This window comes from Bos mutus, chromosome 4 (assembly GCF_027580195.1).
Source record: "Bos mutus isolate GX-2022 chromosome 4, NWIPB_WYAK_1.1, whole genome shotgun sequence".
Classification (NCBI taxonomy): domain Eukaryota; kingdom Metazoa; phylum Chordata; class Mammalia; order Artiodactyla; family Bovidae; genus Bos; species Bos mutus.
Window position 1 is genome coordinate 103,551,116 of NC_091620.1, and position 17,526 is coordinate 103,568,641.

General features: G+C 37.0%; 1 protein-coding gene across 2 annotated transcripts; it reads right to left on the reverse strand.

Annotated features, from left to right (window-relative positions):
* Positions 1-662: 662 nt before the first annotated feature.
* Positions 663-9,125, reverse strand: TAC1 (tachykinin precursor 1). 2 transcript variants are annotated; one of them, XM_005887119.2, is made up of 7 exons: positions 9,029-9,125; positions 8,495-8,626; positions 7,377-7,473; positions 6,882-6,926; positions 6,386-6,409; positions 4,765-4,818; positions 663-1,163 (listed from the first exon to the last, which is right to left on the reverse strand). In XM_005887119.2, exons 2-7 carry the CDS (start codon positions 8,615-8,617, stop codon positions 1,114-1,116), a joined length of 393 nt encoding a protein of 130 aa, XP_005887181.1. In that variant the 5' UTR covers positions 8,618-8,626; positions 9,029-9,125; the 3' UTR covers positions 663-1,113. The 2 variants fall into 2 exon arrangements, with proteins under 2 accessions (XP_005887181.1, XP_005887182.1); XM_005887120.3 differs by lacking the exon at positions 6,882-6,926.
* Between the last annotated feature and the right edge of the window lie 8,401 nt (positions 9,126-17,526).

A 17,526-nucleotide genomic window follows, 5' to 3' on the forward strand; every position in this document is an offset into this window, starting at 1 on the left:
GTTATGGGCACTCGTAATTCACAGGCAGTTCTTAGATATGTAAGAGAGGGGCTCTATCTTTGTTACGGGGATGATGCCATATTATCAGCTCCCTATCTTTCTGCATGTTCCAGTGACCTTTGTGAGAGTTTGGTTTAGTGTCTCAATTCTAGTGAGACTCAAACACTGGTACGCTTATCCCTGGGCTTTAAGGAGGACTGAAATAGTACTGTGCTGATGTTTTACTCAACAAGGAAATAATCAGTAAAATTCATCTTTAAAGCAGGTTGTTGCTTTATTTGTAAAAAGGAATCATAAGCACTTGTAAACAGAACTGAGCCTTTACTGTTTGGATAACCAGAATGTAATTGTTTTCTCCATGAAGGATGCCATGCCAATGACTGAACAACAGGTGCACGTGTGTGGGAAAGAGAAACTCTGATTACATTTAATCATTTTCCTTAAGAAAAAGAAATTTAGTAGCTTTATGTTTCATTATTTTACAGCCAAAACAGGTTGGAACATATCCTCTAAAAGAAAGGTTGCCAATTAGACATAAAGGTTAATGAAAGAATAAGGCCCAATTTAAGATACTTTTTCTTTTATTTAAAATGTTAACTATTACAACACATTGTACAATAAAATACCTTAGAATCACAGTAAAACTTTTTAAATGTCTCTATATAGTCACAAAACATGAAACATGCTGCAGGGATACAAACACAGTTTGATACCAACTCTCAGCACATTTTCACCATGAAAACAAATGGAGAATCACAGCCTATATGTGAATTTCTTTTCCTTAGTAGTAGCTGATGTGACTGCTTCCAAGAAACAGAAATGATTCCTTTCTTTGGAGAATATATCTTTGATAGGTTTTTACAACTTCATTGAACACTGTGCTTTGGGGAGAAATTACCACTGATTTCTACTTCTGACTGAGTTGTCAGATTAGAATTACAACACTTTTTTTTTTACAACATATATTGCCACAATATGAAAAATAAATACTTCTTGAGTTTTAAACTCAAAACAACAATTATTAAATAAATAATTATTCCTCATAGTGCATGTTTCATTTTACCTTTCCTTGACCACTGACACAAATGAAGCTCAATAAATATGTTAGGTAGTCTATTTACGTCTTCTTTCATAATCCTGCATCACACTCCTTTCATAAGCCACTGAGAACAAAGAGAAGGTAAAGGGTTTGTTAAGAGGATCACTGACACAGATAAACAAAGTTCAAGGCACAGGAAATTTATTTTAAACTCATTACTTTATCCCTCAGAGAAGGCGATGGCACCCCACTCCAGTACTCTTGCCTGGAAAATCCCATGGATGGAGGAGCCTGGTGGGCTGCAGTCCATGGGGTCACGAAGAGTCGGAGACGACTTTATCCCTGCACTAAAGTATTTCTAAGAGTCTTATTTGTGCATCTTCTGTTCGGGTCTCAGTCTTTATCCTGATTGACAGTGATCTATCCACAGAATTCTTGGTTATTTTGGTCATCCTTATAGACTTGATGCCCTCAAAGTATACTTCCACAATATATTGCAATATTGATTCTCCATAGCTTTCTCAAGCAGTGACAGACACCTTGGTGATTTACAGAAAAGACAGTGCCTAAAGTAAACAGGAATAGTAGGAGGATGAAAGCAAAATGTGGGACTTTTATTCCAGGATATAGTCAACCAACTATATATAGGTCATGGGCCAAGTCCAGTCTTTTCTTATAAATAACACTTTATTGGAACATGGCCACACCCATTCATTTATGTATTGTCTTTGCCTAAGTTAAGTGTTGGTTGCTCAGTCGTGTCTGACTCTTTGCAACCCCACACACTGTAGCCCACTAAGCTCCTCTGCCCATGGAGTTCTCCAGGCAAGAATATTGGAGTGGGTAACCATTCCTCTCTCCAGGTGTCTTTGACTACTTTAACATTAAAATGGCAGATCTGAGTAGTTCCTCCAGAGACTGCATGGTTCACACAGTCTAAAATATTTACCATCTGGCTGTTTACAGAAGAAGTTTGCTGATTTCTGGTATGTGGTGGTGGTGGTTTAGTTGTTAAGTTCTGTCTCATTCTTGTGACTTAATGGACTGTACCCTGCCAGGCTCCTCTGTCCATGGGATTTCCCCAGCAAGAATACTGGAGTGGGTTGCCATTTCCTTTGCCAGGGGATTTTCCTGATCCAGGGGTCGAACTCATGTTTCCTGCACTGGAGGCAGATTCTTTACCACTAGGCACCAGGATAGGGGTACCTAATAGTGTGAAGGTTTCTTCCTGTCCTCTGGATTCCTTCCAATGACAGACTGTCCATGAGACTAAAAACAATCTCATTGTCTGTAAGTAGGGTAATTGTACCATCTAAATACAACATAGTTTAACTTACCTCCTAGCACCCTAAATGGCCTGTGAAACACTAATCACTGTTTCCAAAGGTATTTAACATATAGCTAGCAAGTAATTTAAGTACTTTGACTATGTGGAAAGAAAAAAGTACCACATTATATTATTATATTAAACATAATTTCAAAGGGATCTGTAGCCACAAAAGAATAAGGATCAGATTGTTGTGATCAAAATACTTATTTCCATTTTTCATTATTTTAGCTAATACTTTATACTCTTAGATTTACATGATAAATGATTTTTAAAACTACTGCACTTTTAAAAATTCAGTATGCATGGATAAAATACTGACTTTAAATAGAAAGAACTGTGAAAGACATCAGGAATCATAGATGCCACTCTAACCAATTTTCTCAGTGAGAAGGGTTTGCTGAAAGAGAAGGTAGGTAGAGGCTCCAGTGTTGTCACTTCCCTCCTTTACCACTTAGCAGATGCTCATTAGTATACAGCATTCACTTAAGTGAGGTCAACAATAAGCTGAATGTTTTTAATAGTGTACATGTCAAACATGTACAAAGCTGACAAGCATTCGTAACATAATTCTATTCCTCAGAGAAGGGAGGTAAATGTAAACTGACCAAAGACAGATTAGTGATCAAGCTGGAAAACAATGTCTTAACTGGAAGCAAAGTTCTTACCTGGTCCTCGAACCCTCTAAAACCGCAAATGTTTGTGTGTATGAACTGATGAGGGTTTCCCTGGGAAGATGGTTTCTAGGCTTGTCAGATTGTCAAAGGTCCTTACCACAACAGGGTAAGGATCAGATGGCTGTAGAAGGTGATAGACACTATGACAACCTTGCCTCAACTAATTATATGCCAAAGTACCTGATTTGTTATAGATTACATGTTTGCCATGTTTTCCTTTGATATTTTCTTAACTAAAATGGAGGAGCAAAGATTTAGTCATTGATTGTGATTCATACAATGATTCTATTTAATACTATCTATAATTATATTACTATTTTAAGTACCTTTAATAGCATCTAATTTCTTCCAAATTGCACATATCTATATTATTTGTACAGTTAAGCATGTTCTGAAACCTGTATCAGTTCTGAAAATGAAAAGTTGATGACTGGCATGGTTTCAAGAAAACCACAGGTATATAAGGGCTAGTGTACACTTCTGATACATATAACGCCAATGTGGTTTAAACTTATATTCCATTTCTAAAAGCTGGAAGATAATACATAGCAATAAAACAATTTTAGTGTTTCATTATGTACATTCACAACTTCTTTAAAATTGAGAACCCTCCAAATTACTGATGAAGAAATGCAAAAGTAGTATCTAAATTTTCAAGGTAGAGAATCAATATATAGGCTAAAATACCTCATTTTTGCTTGACTTTTTAAGATTAGTCAAGTCAGCACATCTTAGTTATAGATTTTCAGGAAACTGGAAATACTCTAAATGGGTAAGATGGGTGATGATTACTTTCTAATTACTTACATGATTGGTATTTTAATTCTAATTTCACTGAAGGTAAACAGAGAATTTGCATAGCTTTCCTAAGAAAAATAACCAATGGATTGTAAGGCCTGAATGAGCTTAACAAAATATCAGTCTCTAGGAAAATGATACAGGGGTTATTTAACCTTGAAAATACTATGATGAATGAGTTAAGAAATGAGTTTTCAGATCTATACAAGTGGCATTTACATACAATATAGAAATTAAAGAAAAGAAAGGAAATATGCAGGCTTTATATCAAGTGAAAGAGTTGTTCAGAATTAAACTGGGTTATGAAGAGAACTGTAGCACTCCTTCTCTTTAAGGGTTTTATAGCCAGGACTGATTATAACCCTCTAGGATAATTTGATGGTTTCTCTTTTTAAGGCACTGGAATGGACTATGTTACTCTCCTAGTGTTAAACATTCATCAGGAGGTATAGAGTATGAGCTATTATAATTTCATAAAGAGCAAGTGATTTGTAAAAGTGGATTTGTTTTTGTTTATTTCTGTGTTAGAAGACTGTCAGATTTAACCTTTTGTAAGACTTTCTAATTAGCTTGGTTTTAATCCCCCCTTCACCTTCCCCACCGCTCTTAGTTCAGTAAGGTAAAATGTAGCTATTGAACAGATATAAGAGAAAGGATATTGAACTAGCCCAAAGATTCGGGTTAGGTAATGATTAAAAGGGGAAGGCACTAGGAGTTTGAGAATGATAGACTACTGTTGTGGTATTAGCTCGCTCAATCAGCTATAAATCCATTCTTGGATTTATTTATTGCAATTAGATTTTTTCAACATAGGTACTCATTTTAATTTTATTATTCCTGTTTAATAGTTTGAAAAGAATGCCTTAGAGAAAGTAGAGTAGATTTAAGATACTGTTTATGTCCAGTCATGGTTTTATACATACCAGAATTTAAAGCTCTTTTGCCCATTAGTCCAACAAAGGAATCTGTTTTATGCCCTGGAAAAATACATTTAGGGGTATTTTAATATGTATATATCTGAGGAAATAAACTGTTATAACTAGTACCAAGAAAAGCAAGCCTCCAAATATATGCCTATATAATAAATGCATAACTATTTCAAGTTTTGATGAGCCTGAAGAAATAAAGACTCCTAGTAAGTCTTAGTAAATAAAATAATACAATGAAAGCACTTTTCTCAATTCTACAGCTAAATATTAGCAAATATACTTTATTCTTATTCTATTTTATGTGTTTTATATAATGCTTTAAATATTGTTGCTATTTGAGCAAGCTTTGATTTTTTAGGAAGTCAACTTCACATATGTGTGATAGAAATATCCTCATATTACTGAATATGCTATATTTCTCAGGAAACTAAAGCTAAGTTAAATCAGAATCCTATACTCAATAATTATAAATTTCTAATGGTCATTATTTCTATTTCACTGGATTAAAAAAATATTTCCTGTGGAAAAAGTATGTTTTGAATTAATAGAGTACATTTATTTTCATCACATAGAATTTTGCTATATATAATTCCTTTGAAAGTAAAATCCTGAGAAAATAAATATGAATAATATTTATTTATTTTCAAAGATGAAACCTTTAGAAAGGATTATTATTTTAACTCTAGTGGTAGAATGTCTCTTGGCTTATACTGCATTAGCTTGGTTTATACTACATGGCTGCTATCTTAATGTGGCCTGCTCTGCCCTTGGTGAGCCAGAATCCAAGTTGGATTGGACCTTGGGCTAAGTGAGTGTGATTAAGATGGATCCCTGGGACTTTCTGCAACTCTGGTTCCATTAACCAGGAGACTGCAATCTAGTGACCGCCAAGTGCCACGATTCTGCCACCTTTGCTGCCCTAAGAATGTTTCGCTATGCTTGGAAAGACTGAGGTCTCCCATCCCATCATGGGATCACAAAACTATTGATACATTTCTGTCTTTACTTTAGTATGGATTCTCTACTCAGACATTCACTTCATCTTCTTAACTGACTGCTGGATTACTCTAATAAATTATGTCAACATGGAATCCAACATACTAAAATGAACTCGGAGATGCCTATAAATGCTTTAATTTTTGTTTTTGCTTTTGTTTTTGCAGTGGAAGTGGCAGGGTGAAAATGAGGGAAGAGGAATGTGTGATGGATTTTTACCCCTAGGATTGAAATTCTTACCTAAAACTAACAATTTGTATGAATTAAAGGACTCCTCCCTCCTTCCCTTTTTTCCTCTTCTTTTTTCTTTCTTTAGCAGTTTAAAATAACAACAAATATTTATTATCTCAGTTTCTGTGGGTCAGGAATTCAACAACAGTTTAGCTGGGAGCTAAAGGATTTTTAATATAATGCATCTTTATGGTAGGTATGATATGTTTAAACAACAGAACTTTAAACAATTATGTTCTGGATGTAATTGAGTATCCTCCATTCTTAAATCATGTTAATTAAAAATATCAAATCCTACATTACAACAGAAAATTAGATATTATATAAAATGGAATTCAATATAATTTATATTTGCATTTGATAAATGTCAAAATAATTTGGAACTTACTTTTGTGAGAAAGCTGGCCATGTCCTATAGAAAGAAAGATAAAATTAGCAAACAATAGATTTGTTTAAAAGGAGCTACATTTTTAAAGAGAATTATAAAACAAATAGATTTTTAAACTAATGCAACATTTCTCATTCATGTACTATCCTGAGGAATATAGCAAAACCATAAATGCTAACCAAATTATTAATAATAAAAGCAATGTTTTAGCAAAAGGAATAGTTTTAAGTGGTTTACATGGGCCACAGATTCAAACTGAGGTCTGTGAGACTTCTGAGGTCTGCTAATAACTGCCTGACCATACCACGTCTCTTGTTTTCTTATGAGACATGCATTCAAGGTCCATCACCTCTGATCTCAGGAGAGAGAGAGCAAACACATCTCTTCAATTCAACAGGCATTATCAAGAATCTGTATTTGAGTCCACAAAAGGCTTTCTTCATTTTCACACATGTGCATTCACAATAGTAAAATAAAGATTTATAGAAATGTTTACCATAAAGGGCCTTTAACAGGGCCACTTGCTTTTCAATTGAGGAATCTGACAAGAGACAAATTGACGTTAACCACACATTCCACTGATGGTGTGATGAATTCAAGGAGATTACTCTTCTATCAGAAGACACTGGCAGCTGAATCTACTCTAACCCCAGTAATCTAAAGTCAGTTTTCCACAAGCACTGAGAACCTACTGAGTACCCTGAGCCTTCCTGTTGCTTGTGAGTTTGGATCCTTGGGCAAGGAAGCACTTAGCTAAGGTTGGTTCCTGTTCCTGGTGGTTCAGATGGATCTCCCTCCCTCCGTGGGCACATGTGTGTTAGTGAGGTGAGGGCCAGAGTCGCGCCCCAGGAGATATATCCCTTTTAGAGTGGAAATCTCTGCTCACAGAGCAAGAGAGACTGGGTGCTCTGAGCACCAGCTAAGAGCCTGGGTGGGAGTGTATGTGTGTGGGTTGCCCAGAGAGACAGGGAGGGACGACTGCCCATCTCACCAGCATCCCGTTTGCCCATCAATCCAAAGAACTGCTGAGGCTTGGGTCTCCGAGCGATTCTCTGCAGAAGATGCTCAAAGGGCTCGGGCATTTCCTCCTAGAGGACAAACACACGGATTATCGGGCCTGAAGGCAACCAGTTCGAGGCACTGGGATTCCGGAGTGCGTTCCAGCCTTGGGCAAATCCTGGCAGTGGGGCCAGGCCAGGATTAGAAAACCAGCTCCGAGGAGAAAGGAAGCCGAGCTTCCTCAAGCCTGGGCGCTCCCCTCTCTCCACCCCTCCCCGCCCAGTTGCTGTCCTGCACCTCCGCCTCCTGCTAGCCCAGCCTTGCCATTAGCGGGACGCGCAGTGCCTCCATGCCCTGAGAGCGCTTTCCGTTCTTTGCTCCCAGCACCCGGACCCTCACTCAGCAGCCTCTCAGCTACCGGATTTTGTCTCATCTCAAGCGCTGGCTTCGGCGACCTATCACCGCCCTAAATGCACACAGGTGTGTGTGGCGGGAGGAGGAGAGGGACTGGCCGGGGATGGTAGGTAAGGTGACAGCGCTTTAGAAGCGACTAGCAGTGCGTGACTCTCACTGTTCCCGCTGCATGTGGGTCCCTCGCGCAAACAGCCTGCGAGCAATCTAAAGGAAAACTTGCGGCTATGTCTTCAGGTCAGTAAAATAGAAGTCAAAGCCGGAAGTTAGCTTCCCACCCACCTGCGCCTCTCCAGGCCCCCAGCAACTGGCCACTTGCCCCTGCTTTTGCCTGCGTCGGACGCGCTCTCCTCTGTGTCTGCCCAGCGTTTCCAAACGCCAGGCCCTTTTGCAGAGGGATGAAACCTTGTGAGGTTTCCAGTCTTGTGAGGATCCCGGGATTCTTAGGGAGGGTATTATTCCTCCAGAGAGTTCCTGAGTCCCGACGATGGAGAGGAAACTTGGTTCTTGGTTGCGGGACCCAGGGGAATGACGTTCCTTTACAAGCCCTCGCAGCGCGCCCCACTGCCTCTGGCTGTGATCCCGGAGCCCGCTAGGGTAACTAGGATGCTATCGCTGGGGGTGATGGTGGGATGGTGGTAAGTGACAGCTCCTAAACCCGTGAAGAAGGGCGCAGGCCATCTAGGGAACGGGTCTCACCTTGATCTGGTCGCTGTCGGACCAGTCGGACCAATAATTGAAATCATCGTTGGCTCCGATTTCTTCTGCAGACAGTTGAGTGGAGATGAAAAAAATCACTGCCAAGGCCACGAGGATTTTCATGTTGGATTTCTGGGAAGAGTAGGGAGAAAAGGCAGAGGGGGAAAAAAAAGAATTTTTGATTCCACGATAGGACTCAGGGCAGATTGAAACAAGACAACCCACCTAAAGGGCTAAAGTCCTGCATGTGCACGTTAGGAAAGAAAAGCCCTAAAAGCTTCTCAAATTCCCTTCTTCCTAGACCCCAAATCCCCAGCTTCCAACCATCAATCCATACCTTCAAGCCAGGAGGCTGTGCGGGTGGAAGACAAGGAGGGATAAAGCACTTGGGATACCCGTTTCCTCGCAGCTCCCTAGTTGTCCCCCCGGGTGTTTCCCCGCTGTCCGCAGCAGCCGCCCATCCAGCCCTGCTAGACGCCGCCTCCGAGCGGTGCGCGGTGCGGAAAGCGCGCACTACAGCGCGCGGGCACTTACCGTAGCTGACCCGCCCGGGAGGTTCCTCTGCTGGTCTGAGCACTCGCGGGGCGCTGCGCACTCTCTCGGTCGCAGCAAGGATGGAGGAGGTCAGCAGTGCGCTCTTTTGCCTGCTGGCTGCCGCGCGGTATTTATCCCAGGCTCGCCGAGTCTCGGGACCCACGTGACGCGCTCCCCACGCGACTTTCTGCTCAATATTTAATTAACCGCCTCCTCTCCTTTCGCTTGCGTCTGATTGAGAGTTTCCGAGACGGTAATCCGTCGGTGCGCATAACATCTGGACCCAATTGGGTTCGAAATGACGCAATTATAGGAATATCGAGTTCTCGCCATCCAATACCCAGCGGCCTGTCTTCTTCCGTAGGCATATCTGACGCCCCCTCCCCTCTTTCTTCGGAACGAGGTTCCATGACACCTAAGATTACTCATCAAAGCAAAGTGACTCATTCCTCGGACTTAGGCAACTTTTTCGTGCCATGAGAGGATAAGTTGCACTTCTAAGGATGGCCAAATAACTTCAGATATTAAAATATTGTCGGAAATCAGGCTAAGAAAGGAGAACTCCAAATGGGGGGGGGGGCGCATTCCCCCCTATTTCCGTCTGCAGAGTATCTTAAGTGTTTCTGAGATACAACATCTTTCTGTGAGCAGAACAACCTTCTCTCAAACCAACTAGAATACTGGCGGTTTTTTTGTTTTTTTTTCAGTAATACAAAAAGACTTTCCAGTCCCATAGGATTTCAAAGGATGAAAGATTTATTTTACATTTTGGAGACGCGGGCATTTAAACGTAGCATTGAACGAAGAACTTTCATATCAGTGCCATTTTAGGATATCTTTTGTTCCAAGCTAGCTATAGTTACCTTCAAGAAACCCCTAAGATATGTATAGGCTCATTCCTGTTTGTCACTAAAGGTCTCTTCAGATCCTTCATAGATTTCTCGTGTGTGTAATAAGTGTAGTGAAGATGTTAATTGGACAGTCATTATCAATACAAGGCTATTAGGCAAATAGCTTCTGTACAGATATCACAGGTTTTCATGAGCCCATGGTTTGCCTTGTAAACTAATGACTGTTGTATCTGGGGTGGTGTTGTGTTCTCCCCTTTCCTTAGTAAACACTATGTCTTCCAGTTGATTCTGATGTTCTTAGTATAGTGCATAAAGGAAATAATTTATTGCAACTGACTTAGAGCCAAGATATTTTTCTCTATTATTTTTTGTTCTTTCTTAAGTGACCCTGATGTTTGAATTTTTGTGTGTCTATCTCATTTCTTTATGCCTAGCCTCACACCAGGAGGCATTCTGTTCTTTCTCTTTATATGGAAAATTATAAACTTGTACAAAAGTAGAGAATCATCCACTTGAAACAATTTGCAAGTTTCACTTTGTATTTCCCCACAACTCAGATTATTTCAAAGCAAATCTCAGACATAATTTCAACTCTAAATATTTTGTCATGTCTATACAAAGGATAAAAAAATAAAAGAACTATGCTATTATTCCACCTAAAAGCAACATAAAATAACATAATTCTTTATATTAATGTCCAGTGTTCAAACAGTCCTCATTGTTTTATGGGTCCCTCCCCCATACACTTTACTAGTTGATTTTAGAATTGTAACAAAGTTTATAAATTGCAATTAGTTCACCTATCTCTTAAATCTTCCCTAATCTATAGTCCTCTCTCTCTATTTTATAGATAAGAACTGCTCAGTATAGTGTCCTGAGTTTGGGAGTTTGCTGATTGCCTCCTAATGGTTTCTTTTAACTTGTTCCTCTGTTCTATTTCCAGTTAATTGGTATTTGTATCTAGAAGTTTAATGTCATCTTGGTTTGCTTTTTTTGACAAAGTTACTCTGCATGTGGTGTTAGGAAGCACATGATATCTGGTTGTTTCTCCTTTTGAGAGTTAGCAGCTGTTGCTGACCATTTTGGATCCATTAACTTAGTAGTACTTACAAAATAGTGTTACTATGATTTTAAAATTCACTTTTTATTTATTATTCAACCTATTCCTTCAATATAAAAATTTTTCTCAACAATTATGTAGTTACTCTAAGACATGGCTAATAGGAAAGATAGGATAAGTGCTTGATTACTTCCTTTTACCAATTATTAAAATAATGAGTTGGTAAATTAATACATTCAAATATGGCCCTCCCCCCTCCAAATTTAGTATCATTATGACCTCATTTATTTAAACACAATTGAAGTATTTCCATTCTTCAAAGAAAAATAGAAGGCCTCCTTTTTTTTACTTTAAAAAATTTATTTATTTATTTTAATTGGAGGCTAATTACTTCACAATGTCATAGTGGTTTTTGCCATACATTGACATGAATCAGCCGTGGATGTACATGTGTCCCCCATCCTGAACCCCCCGCCCACCTCCCTCCCGTCCCATCCCTCAGGGTTGTCCCAGTGCACTGGGTTTGAGTGCCCTGTTTCAAGCATGGAACTTGGACTGGTGATCTGTTTCACATAAGGTAATATACATGTTTCAATGCTATTCTCTCAAATCATCCCACCCTCGCCTTCTCCCACAGAGTCCAAAAGTCTGTTCTTTATATCTATGTCTCTTTTCCTGTCTCACAAATAGGGTCATCATTACCATCTTTCTAAATTCCATGTATATGCATTAATATACTGTATTGCTGTTTTTCTTTCTGGCTTACTTCACTCTGTATAATAGGCTCCAGTTTTATCCACCTCATTAGAACTGAGTCAAATGCATTCTTTTTAATAGCTGAGTAATATTTCATTGTATATGTGTACCACAGCTTTCTCATCCATTCATCTGCCGATGGACATCTAGGTTGGACATCTGGGACATTCCATGTCCTGGTTATTGTAAACAGTGCTGCAGTGAACATTGGGGTACATTTGTCTCTTTCAATTCTGGTTTCCTTGGTGTGTATGCCCAGCAGTGGGATTGCTGGGTCATATGACAGTTCTATTTCCAGTTTTTTAAGGAATCTCCACACTGGTCTCCATAGTGGCTGTACTAGTTTGCGTTCCCACGAACAGTGTAAGAGGGTTCCCTTTTCTCGGCACCCTCTCCAGCATTTATTGCTTGCAGACTTTTTGATAGCCATTCTGACCAGTGTGAGATGGTACCTCATTGTAGTTTTGATTTGCATTTCTCTGATAATGAATGATGTTGAGCATCTTTTCATGTGTTTGTTAGCCATCTGTATGTCTTCTTTGGAGAAATGTCTGTTCAGTTCTTTGGCCCATTTTTTGATTGGGTTGTTTATTTTTCTGGAATTGAACTGTGTGAGCTGCTTGTATATTTTTGAGATTAATTCTTTGTCAGTTGCTTCATTTGCTATTATTTTCTCCCATTCTGAAGGCTGTATTTTCACCTTGCTTATAGTTTCCTTCATTGTGCAAAAGCTTTTAATTAGGTCCCATTTATTTTTGCTTTTATTTCCATTACTCTGGGAAGTAGGTCATAGAGGATCCTGCTGTGATTTATGTTGGAGAGTGTTTTGCCTATGTTTTCCTCTAGGAGTTTTATGGTTTCTGGTCTTACATTTAGATCTTTAATCCATTTTGAGTTTATTTTTGTGTATGGTGTTAAAAGTGTTCTAGTTTCATTCTTTTACAAGTGGTTGACCAGTATTCCCAGCACCACTTGTTAAAGAGATTGTCTTTTCTCCACTGTATATTCTTGCCTCCTTTGTCAAAGATAGGGTGTCCATAGGTGTGTGGATTTATCTCTGGGCTTTCTGTTTTGTTCCATTGATCTATATTTCTGTCTTTCTGCCAGGACCATACTGTCTTGGTGACTGTAGCTTTGTAGTATAGTCTGAAGTCAGGCAGGTTGATTCCTCCAGTTCCATTCTTCTTCCTCAAGATTGCTTTGACTATTTGAGGTTGTTTGTATTTCCATACAAACTGTGAAATTATTTGTTCTAGTTCTTGATAGGGATTACATTGAATCTATCGATTGCTTTGGGTAGTATACCCATTTTCACTATATTGATTCTTCCAATCCATGAACATGGTATATTTGTCCATCTATTTGTGTCATTTTTGATTTCTTTCATCAGTGTTTTATAGTTTTCTATATATAGGTCTTTTGTTTCTTTAGGTAGATTTATTCCTAAGTATTTTATTCTTTTCATTGCAATGGTGAATGGAATTGTTTCCTTAATTTCTCTTTCTGCTTTCTTATTGTTAGTGTACAGGAATGTAAGGGATTTCTGTGTATTAATTTTATATCCTGCAACTTTACTATATTCTTTGATTAGCTCTAGTAATTTTCTGGTGGTGTCTTTAGGATTTTCTATGTAGAGGATCATGTCATCTGCAAACAGTGTGAGTTTTACTTCTTCTTTCCCCAGCTGGATTCCTTTTATTTCTTTTTCTTCTCTGATTGCTGTTGCTAAACCTTCCAAAACTATGTTGAATAGTAGTTGTGAGAGTGGGCACCCTTGTCTTGTTGCTGACTTTAGGGAAAGCTTTCAATTTTTCTCCATTGAGGATAATGTTAGCTGTGTGTTTATCATATATGGCTTTTATTATGTTGAGGTATGTTCCTTCTATGCCTGCTTTCTATAGAGGTTTTTTTAAAATCATAAATGGGTGTTGAATTTTGTCAAGGACTTTCTCTGCATCTATTGAGATAATCATATGGATTTTATCTTTCAATTTGTTAATGTGGTGTATCACATTGATTGATTTCTGAATATTGTAGAATCCATGCATCCCTGGGATAAAGTCTACTTGGTCATGATATATGATCTTTTTAATATGCTGTTGGATTCTGTTTGTTAGAATTTGTTGAGGATTTTTGCATCAATGTTCATCAGTGATATTGGCCTGTAGTTTTCTTTTTTTGTGGCATCTTTATCTGGTTTTGGTATTATGGTGATGGTGACCTCATAGAATGAGTTTGGCAGTTTACCTGCAACTTTCTAGAAGAGTTTGATAGAGTTTGATAAGATGGGTGTTAACTCCTCTCTAAATTTTTGGTAGAATTCACCTGTGAATCCATCTGGTCCTGGGCTTTTGTTTGTTGGAAGATTTTTGATTACAGTTTCGATTTCCATGCTTGTGATATGTTGATTAAGATTTTCTGTTTCTTCCTGGTTCAGTTTTGGAAGGTTATACTTTTCTAAGAATTCATCCATTCCTTCCAAGTTGTCCATTTTACTGTCATATAGTTGCTGATAGTAGTCCCTTATGATCCTTTGTATTTCTGTGTTGTCTGTTGTGATTTTTCCATTTTCATTTCTAATTTGGTTGATTTGATTCTTCTCTCTGTTTTTCTTGATGAGTTGGCTAATAGTTTGTCTATTTTATTTATCTTCTCAAAGAACCAGCTTTTAGTTTGTTGATTTTTGCTATAGTCTCCTTTGTTTCTTTTTCATTTATTTCTGCTCTGATTTTTATGATTTTTTTTTTTCCTTCTACTAACCCTGGGTTTCTTCTTTTTCTAGTTAGAAGCAGGGCTCCTTCTAATCAGTGCTCAAATTATCCCATTTCCTGGCCAGAAGAAGAAAGGTGATCATAAGGTGTCTTTTCAAATTGACTCCTGAGGTGTGATATGCCTTAAACAGGCTTTGATGGCTTTCTTGTTTTTAGTGAGACAGGATATTCCATGTTTAAGTTGTGTATTTCCTGCCTCAAACCTGCAATTTGAGGCAAACCTTAAATTTGCTTTTAAGGAGCTCTTGTTTCTTTTGCATTAGAAATGAGAATTAGAGACCATAATCTAGGTATTATGGGTGCACACTGCTATGAATTTCTTCATTGTTTCAAGAGTTTTTCAATGAATAGAACTGAAAATGTGTGTGTGTGTGTGTGTGTGTGTGTGTGTATGTTTAAAATCATGAATATATTCTGACACTTTCTGTTCCAATCAAGATATTTTCAGGTCTTTCCTTAACATTTTCATTTTTCCATCTTCCTTTCTATGCCAAAAAATCCCAGTTGCCAATGACATCAACATCATTACTCAGTTGCTTTATCTCAATACATGATGCCAACATAATCAATAATATGATTGTTAGAAACATACTAAGAGTTTTATTGCATTTTTTAAATCTTTAGATATATCACACAGGGTATGTTCAGTCAATTTACTGTGTATTAAAATCATTGTAAAACTTCTTTGTATGATTGTGGTATCAACTCTAATATACACGGGTTCATTTCTCACCTTGCTCTTGAGTTTTAGGAATTGCTTTCATTCAAATTATGTAAAGTACATAGTTCTAAACTCAAATATTCGAAACACAATATGTTTAAAGAAGTATAGTTTCAATACCTGTTCCTTCACCCTCTTCCTTCTAGTAACTCTTTCTTTTAGGGTTTTAGTTTATCCTTTTATTCTTTTTATTGTTGTTATTATATTATAAGCAAATATGTATCATATCCCTCTCTGTCTTTTCATACCTAAAGTGGGTCATTTTAGATTATTTTTTTTTCAGAGTTGCTGATGTGCTTTATGAAATAACAGTTATTTCACAAATTCTTCCCTGTTAGCTCAATGTAACCAGGTGCATAACTCTGTTCAGATGCTGTATGTTGTATTAATAAATGGGCCACAGTACATTAAAAGAAAAAGCTATTTCATAGAATTGAGTAATGAACAATAATGAGATAAAAATTGATCAAAGAATACATTTCCCACCTTTCTGTGTCATTCATTAATTGCTAACTTAGTGCTCCTAGCAAGGTCATGCACTTATTGATACACTTTCTCCTTGAACATTGCGTGATTTGGGCTATTTATATTCTTTATTTCTTTTATTTGGGATATTTATACTCTTTATTTTATTTCCCCAAACACTGAATTTATTTAAAAATGTCCATATCAGTAAAATACATATGTCTGCAAAGTAGAATGGTGAAAAAGCAAAAAGTAACAAATCAACTTTTGTGTTTTTAAATTAAAAACATACAGGAAAATGCAAAGAAAAAATACTGCAATTCATTTTCTCATAAGCTAGAATAAAACAGTTAGCATCTTGATCTGCTGCTTGCAATTTTTAAGGGAAAAAAGTCACCTAATTTTTTTTTTTTGTAAAATAAGACATGTTCTTTTTAAAAAATACAGCAATGCATAAAAGTACAATAATGTGTTTTAAAAATTACCCCAAACTCAGAAATTATCACTCTTAACCTTATTTGAATATATTTCTATGCATATTATAAGTTGAAGAATGTAGCAGTAGTCACAAATAAATAAAAGTTATGAAAGTAGGATGATTCCTACTAGGAAATATTTTTAATAAAAGATAGTTCCTTATATTTTATTTGACTTTAGTGGAAGATAAAAATGAAAAATGTTTCTTCACCACAAGGTATTTTTTCCATAAAAGAATCTATTAATGCTAAAAAAAAAAAAAGGATTTGGAAATAAATTTAAGAGACTAGTATGGAACATTTTAAAAATAGATATTTGGAGAGTATCTATTTATTTCTTGTTTTAAAAGATGAGGGCATTAACACCCAAACATCCTCCCATCTGCCTTACCCCTACCTCCTAATTTTTATAGTTATATTATTACTTTAACATTATTCGAGTTTGTAACATTCACAATTATTTTTGCTTCTCTTTCATTAGTTGTCTTCTTTTCATCCTATATCTAAACAGATTTACATTCACCACAATTCTTTTAATTTAGCTTTGCCATTGTCAAGTTTATTTTCAATCATCTTTTATTTGACTGGATGTTGCTGTCAAGCAATTTTTTTCTTCCTCAAGAAGAAATCAAACATATTGCATCCACTGAGTTCTTTCATGCCAGTAAATGCCTCTCAGTGGTTCCCATGCTTGAATGGCATCTTGAATAGTTGTAATATTTTTATTTTGTTTTGTTTTATTTCATTCTATTCTATTTTATTCTATGCTGCTCCCCAGGGACATGTGGAACTTCCTTGACTAGGAATTGAAACTGCACCCCCTGCAGTGGAAATGCAGGTTTGTAACCACTGGACCATGAGGGAAGTCCAGTTAAAATATTTTAAAATTAAATTTCATCTTTCTCAACACTTTATGGACACTTCTTCATTGTCTTGTAGAACTGAGTGTTGTGGAGAATTCTGAGATGGGATAATATTTCCTCCTGCTTAGATGTGATTTGCTGTTTTGCTTAAGAATCTGGAATTCTTTCTTTATCCTTTACATTTAATAGTGTACTTAGGATATGTCTTATTGTTGATCATTTCACATTTAATTTTCTTAGTGTGTCATGAACTTTTTGTTTTGCAGATTATTCTCTGTTCATTTTGGGGAAATTCTATTGTATTATGTCTTTGTGAATATACCTTTAAAATGGAAATTCCACTTCAAGAATATTATGATCTTTTTTTTGGATCATAATATATTTTATTATGTATATAATATTGTAATATGTATATTTCATATCTGCAATATTCTTCCAAACTTCTTTCTTCACTCTTTTCCTTCACATTCACTTAGATTATCTTACCTTTTCCTCTTTCTGTCAGTAATTGACTTTTGTGTCAGTAATTCATCTT

Excerpts from the sequence above, each read along its gene's own strand:
- TAC1 (XM_005887119.2), bottom strand. The coding sequence starts at position 8,617 with ATGAAAATCCTCGTGGCCTTGGCAGTGATTTTTTTCATCTCCACTCAA. Across the intron at positions 6,927-7,376 it reads GATGGGCAAACGGGATGCTG|ATTCCTCAATTGAAAAGCAA; the intron begins GTGAGATGGGCA and ends GTCTCTTGTCAG. Across the intron at positions 4,819-6,385 it reads TGGCCAGCTTTCTCACAAAA|GGCATAAAACAGATTCCTTT; the intron begins GTAAGTTCCAAA and ends GTATTTTTCCAG.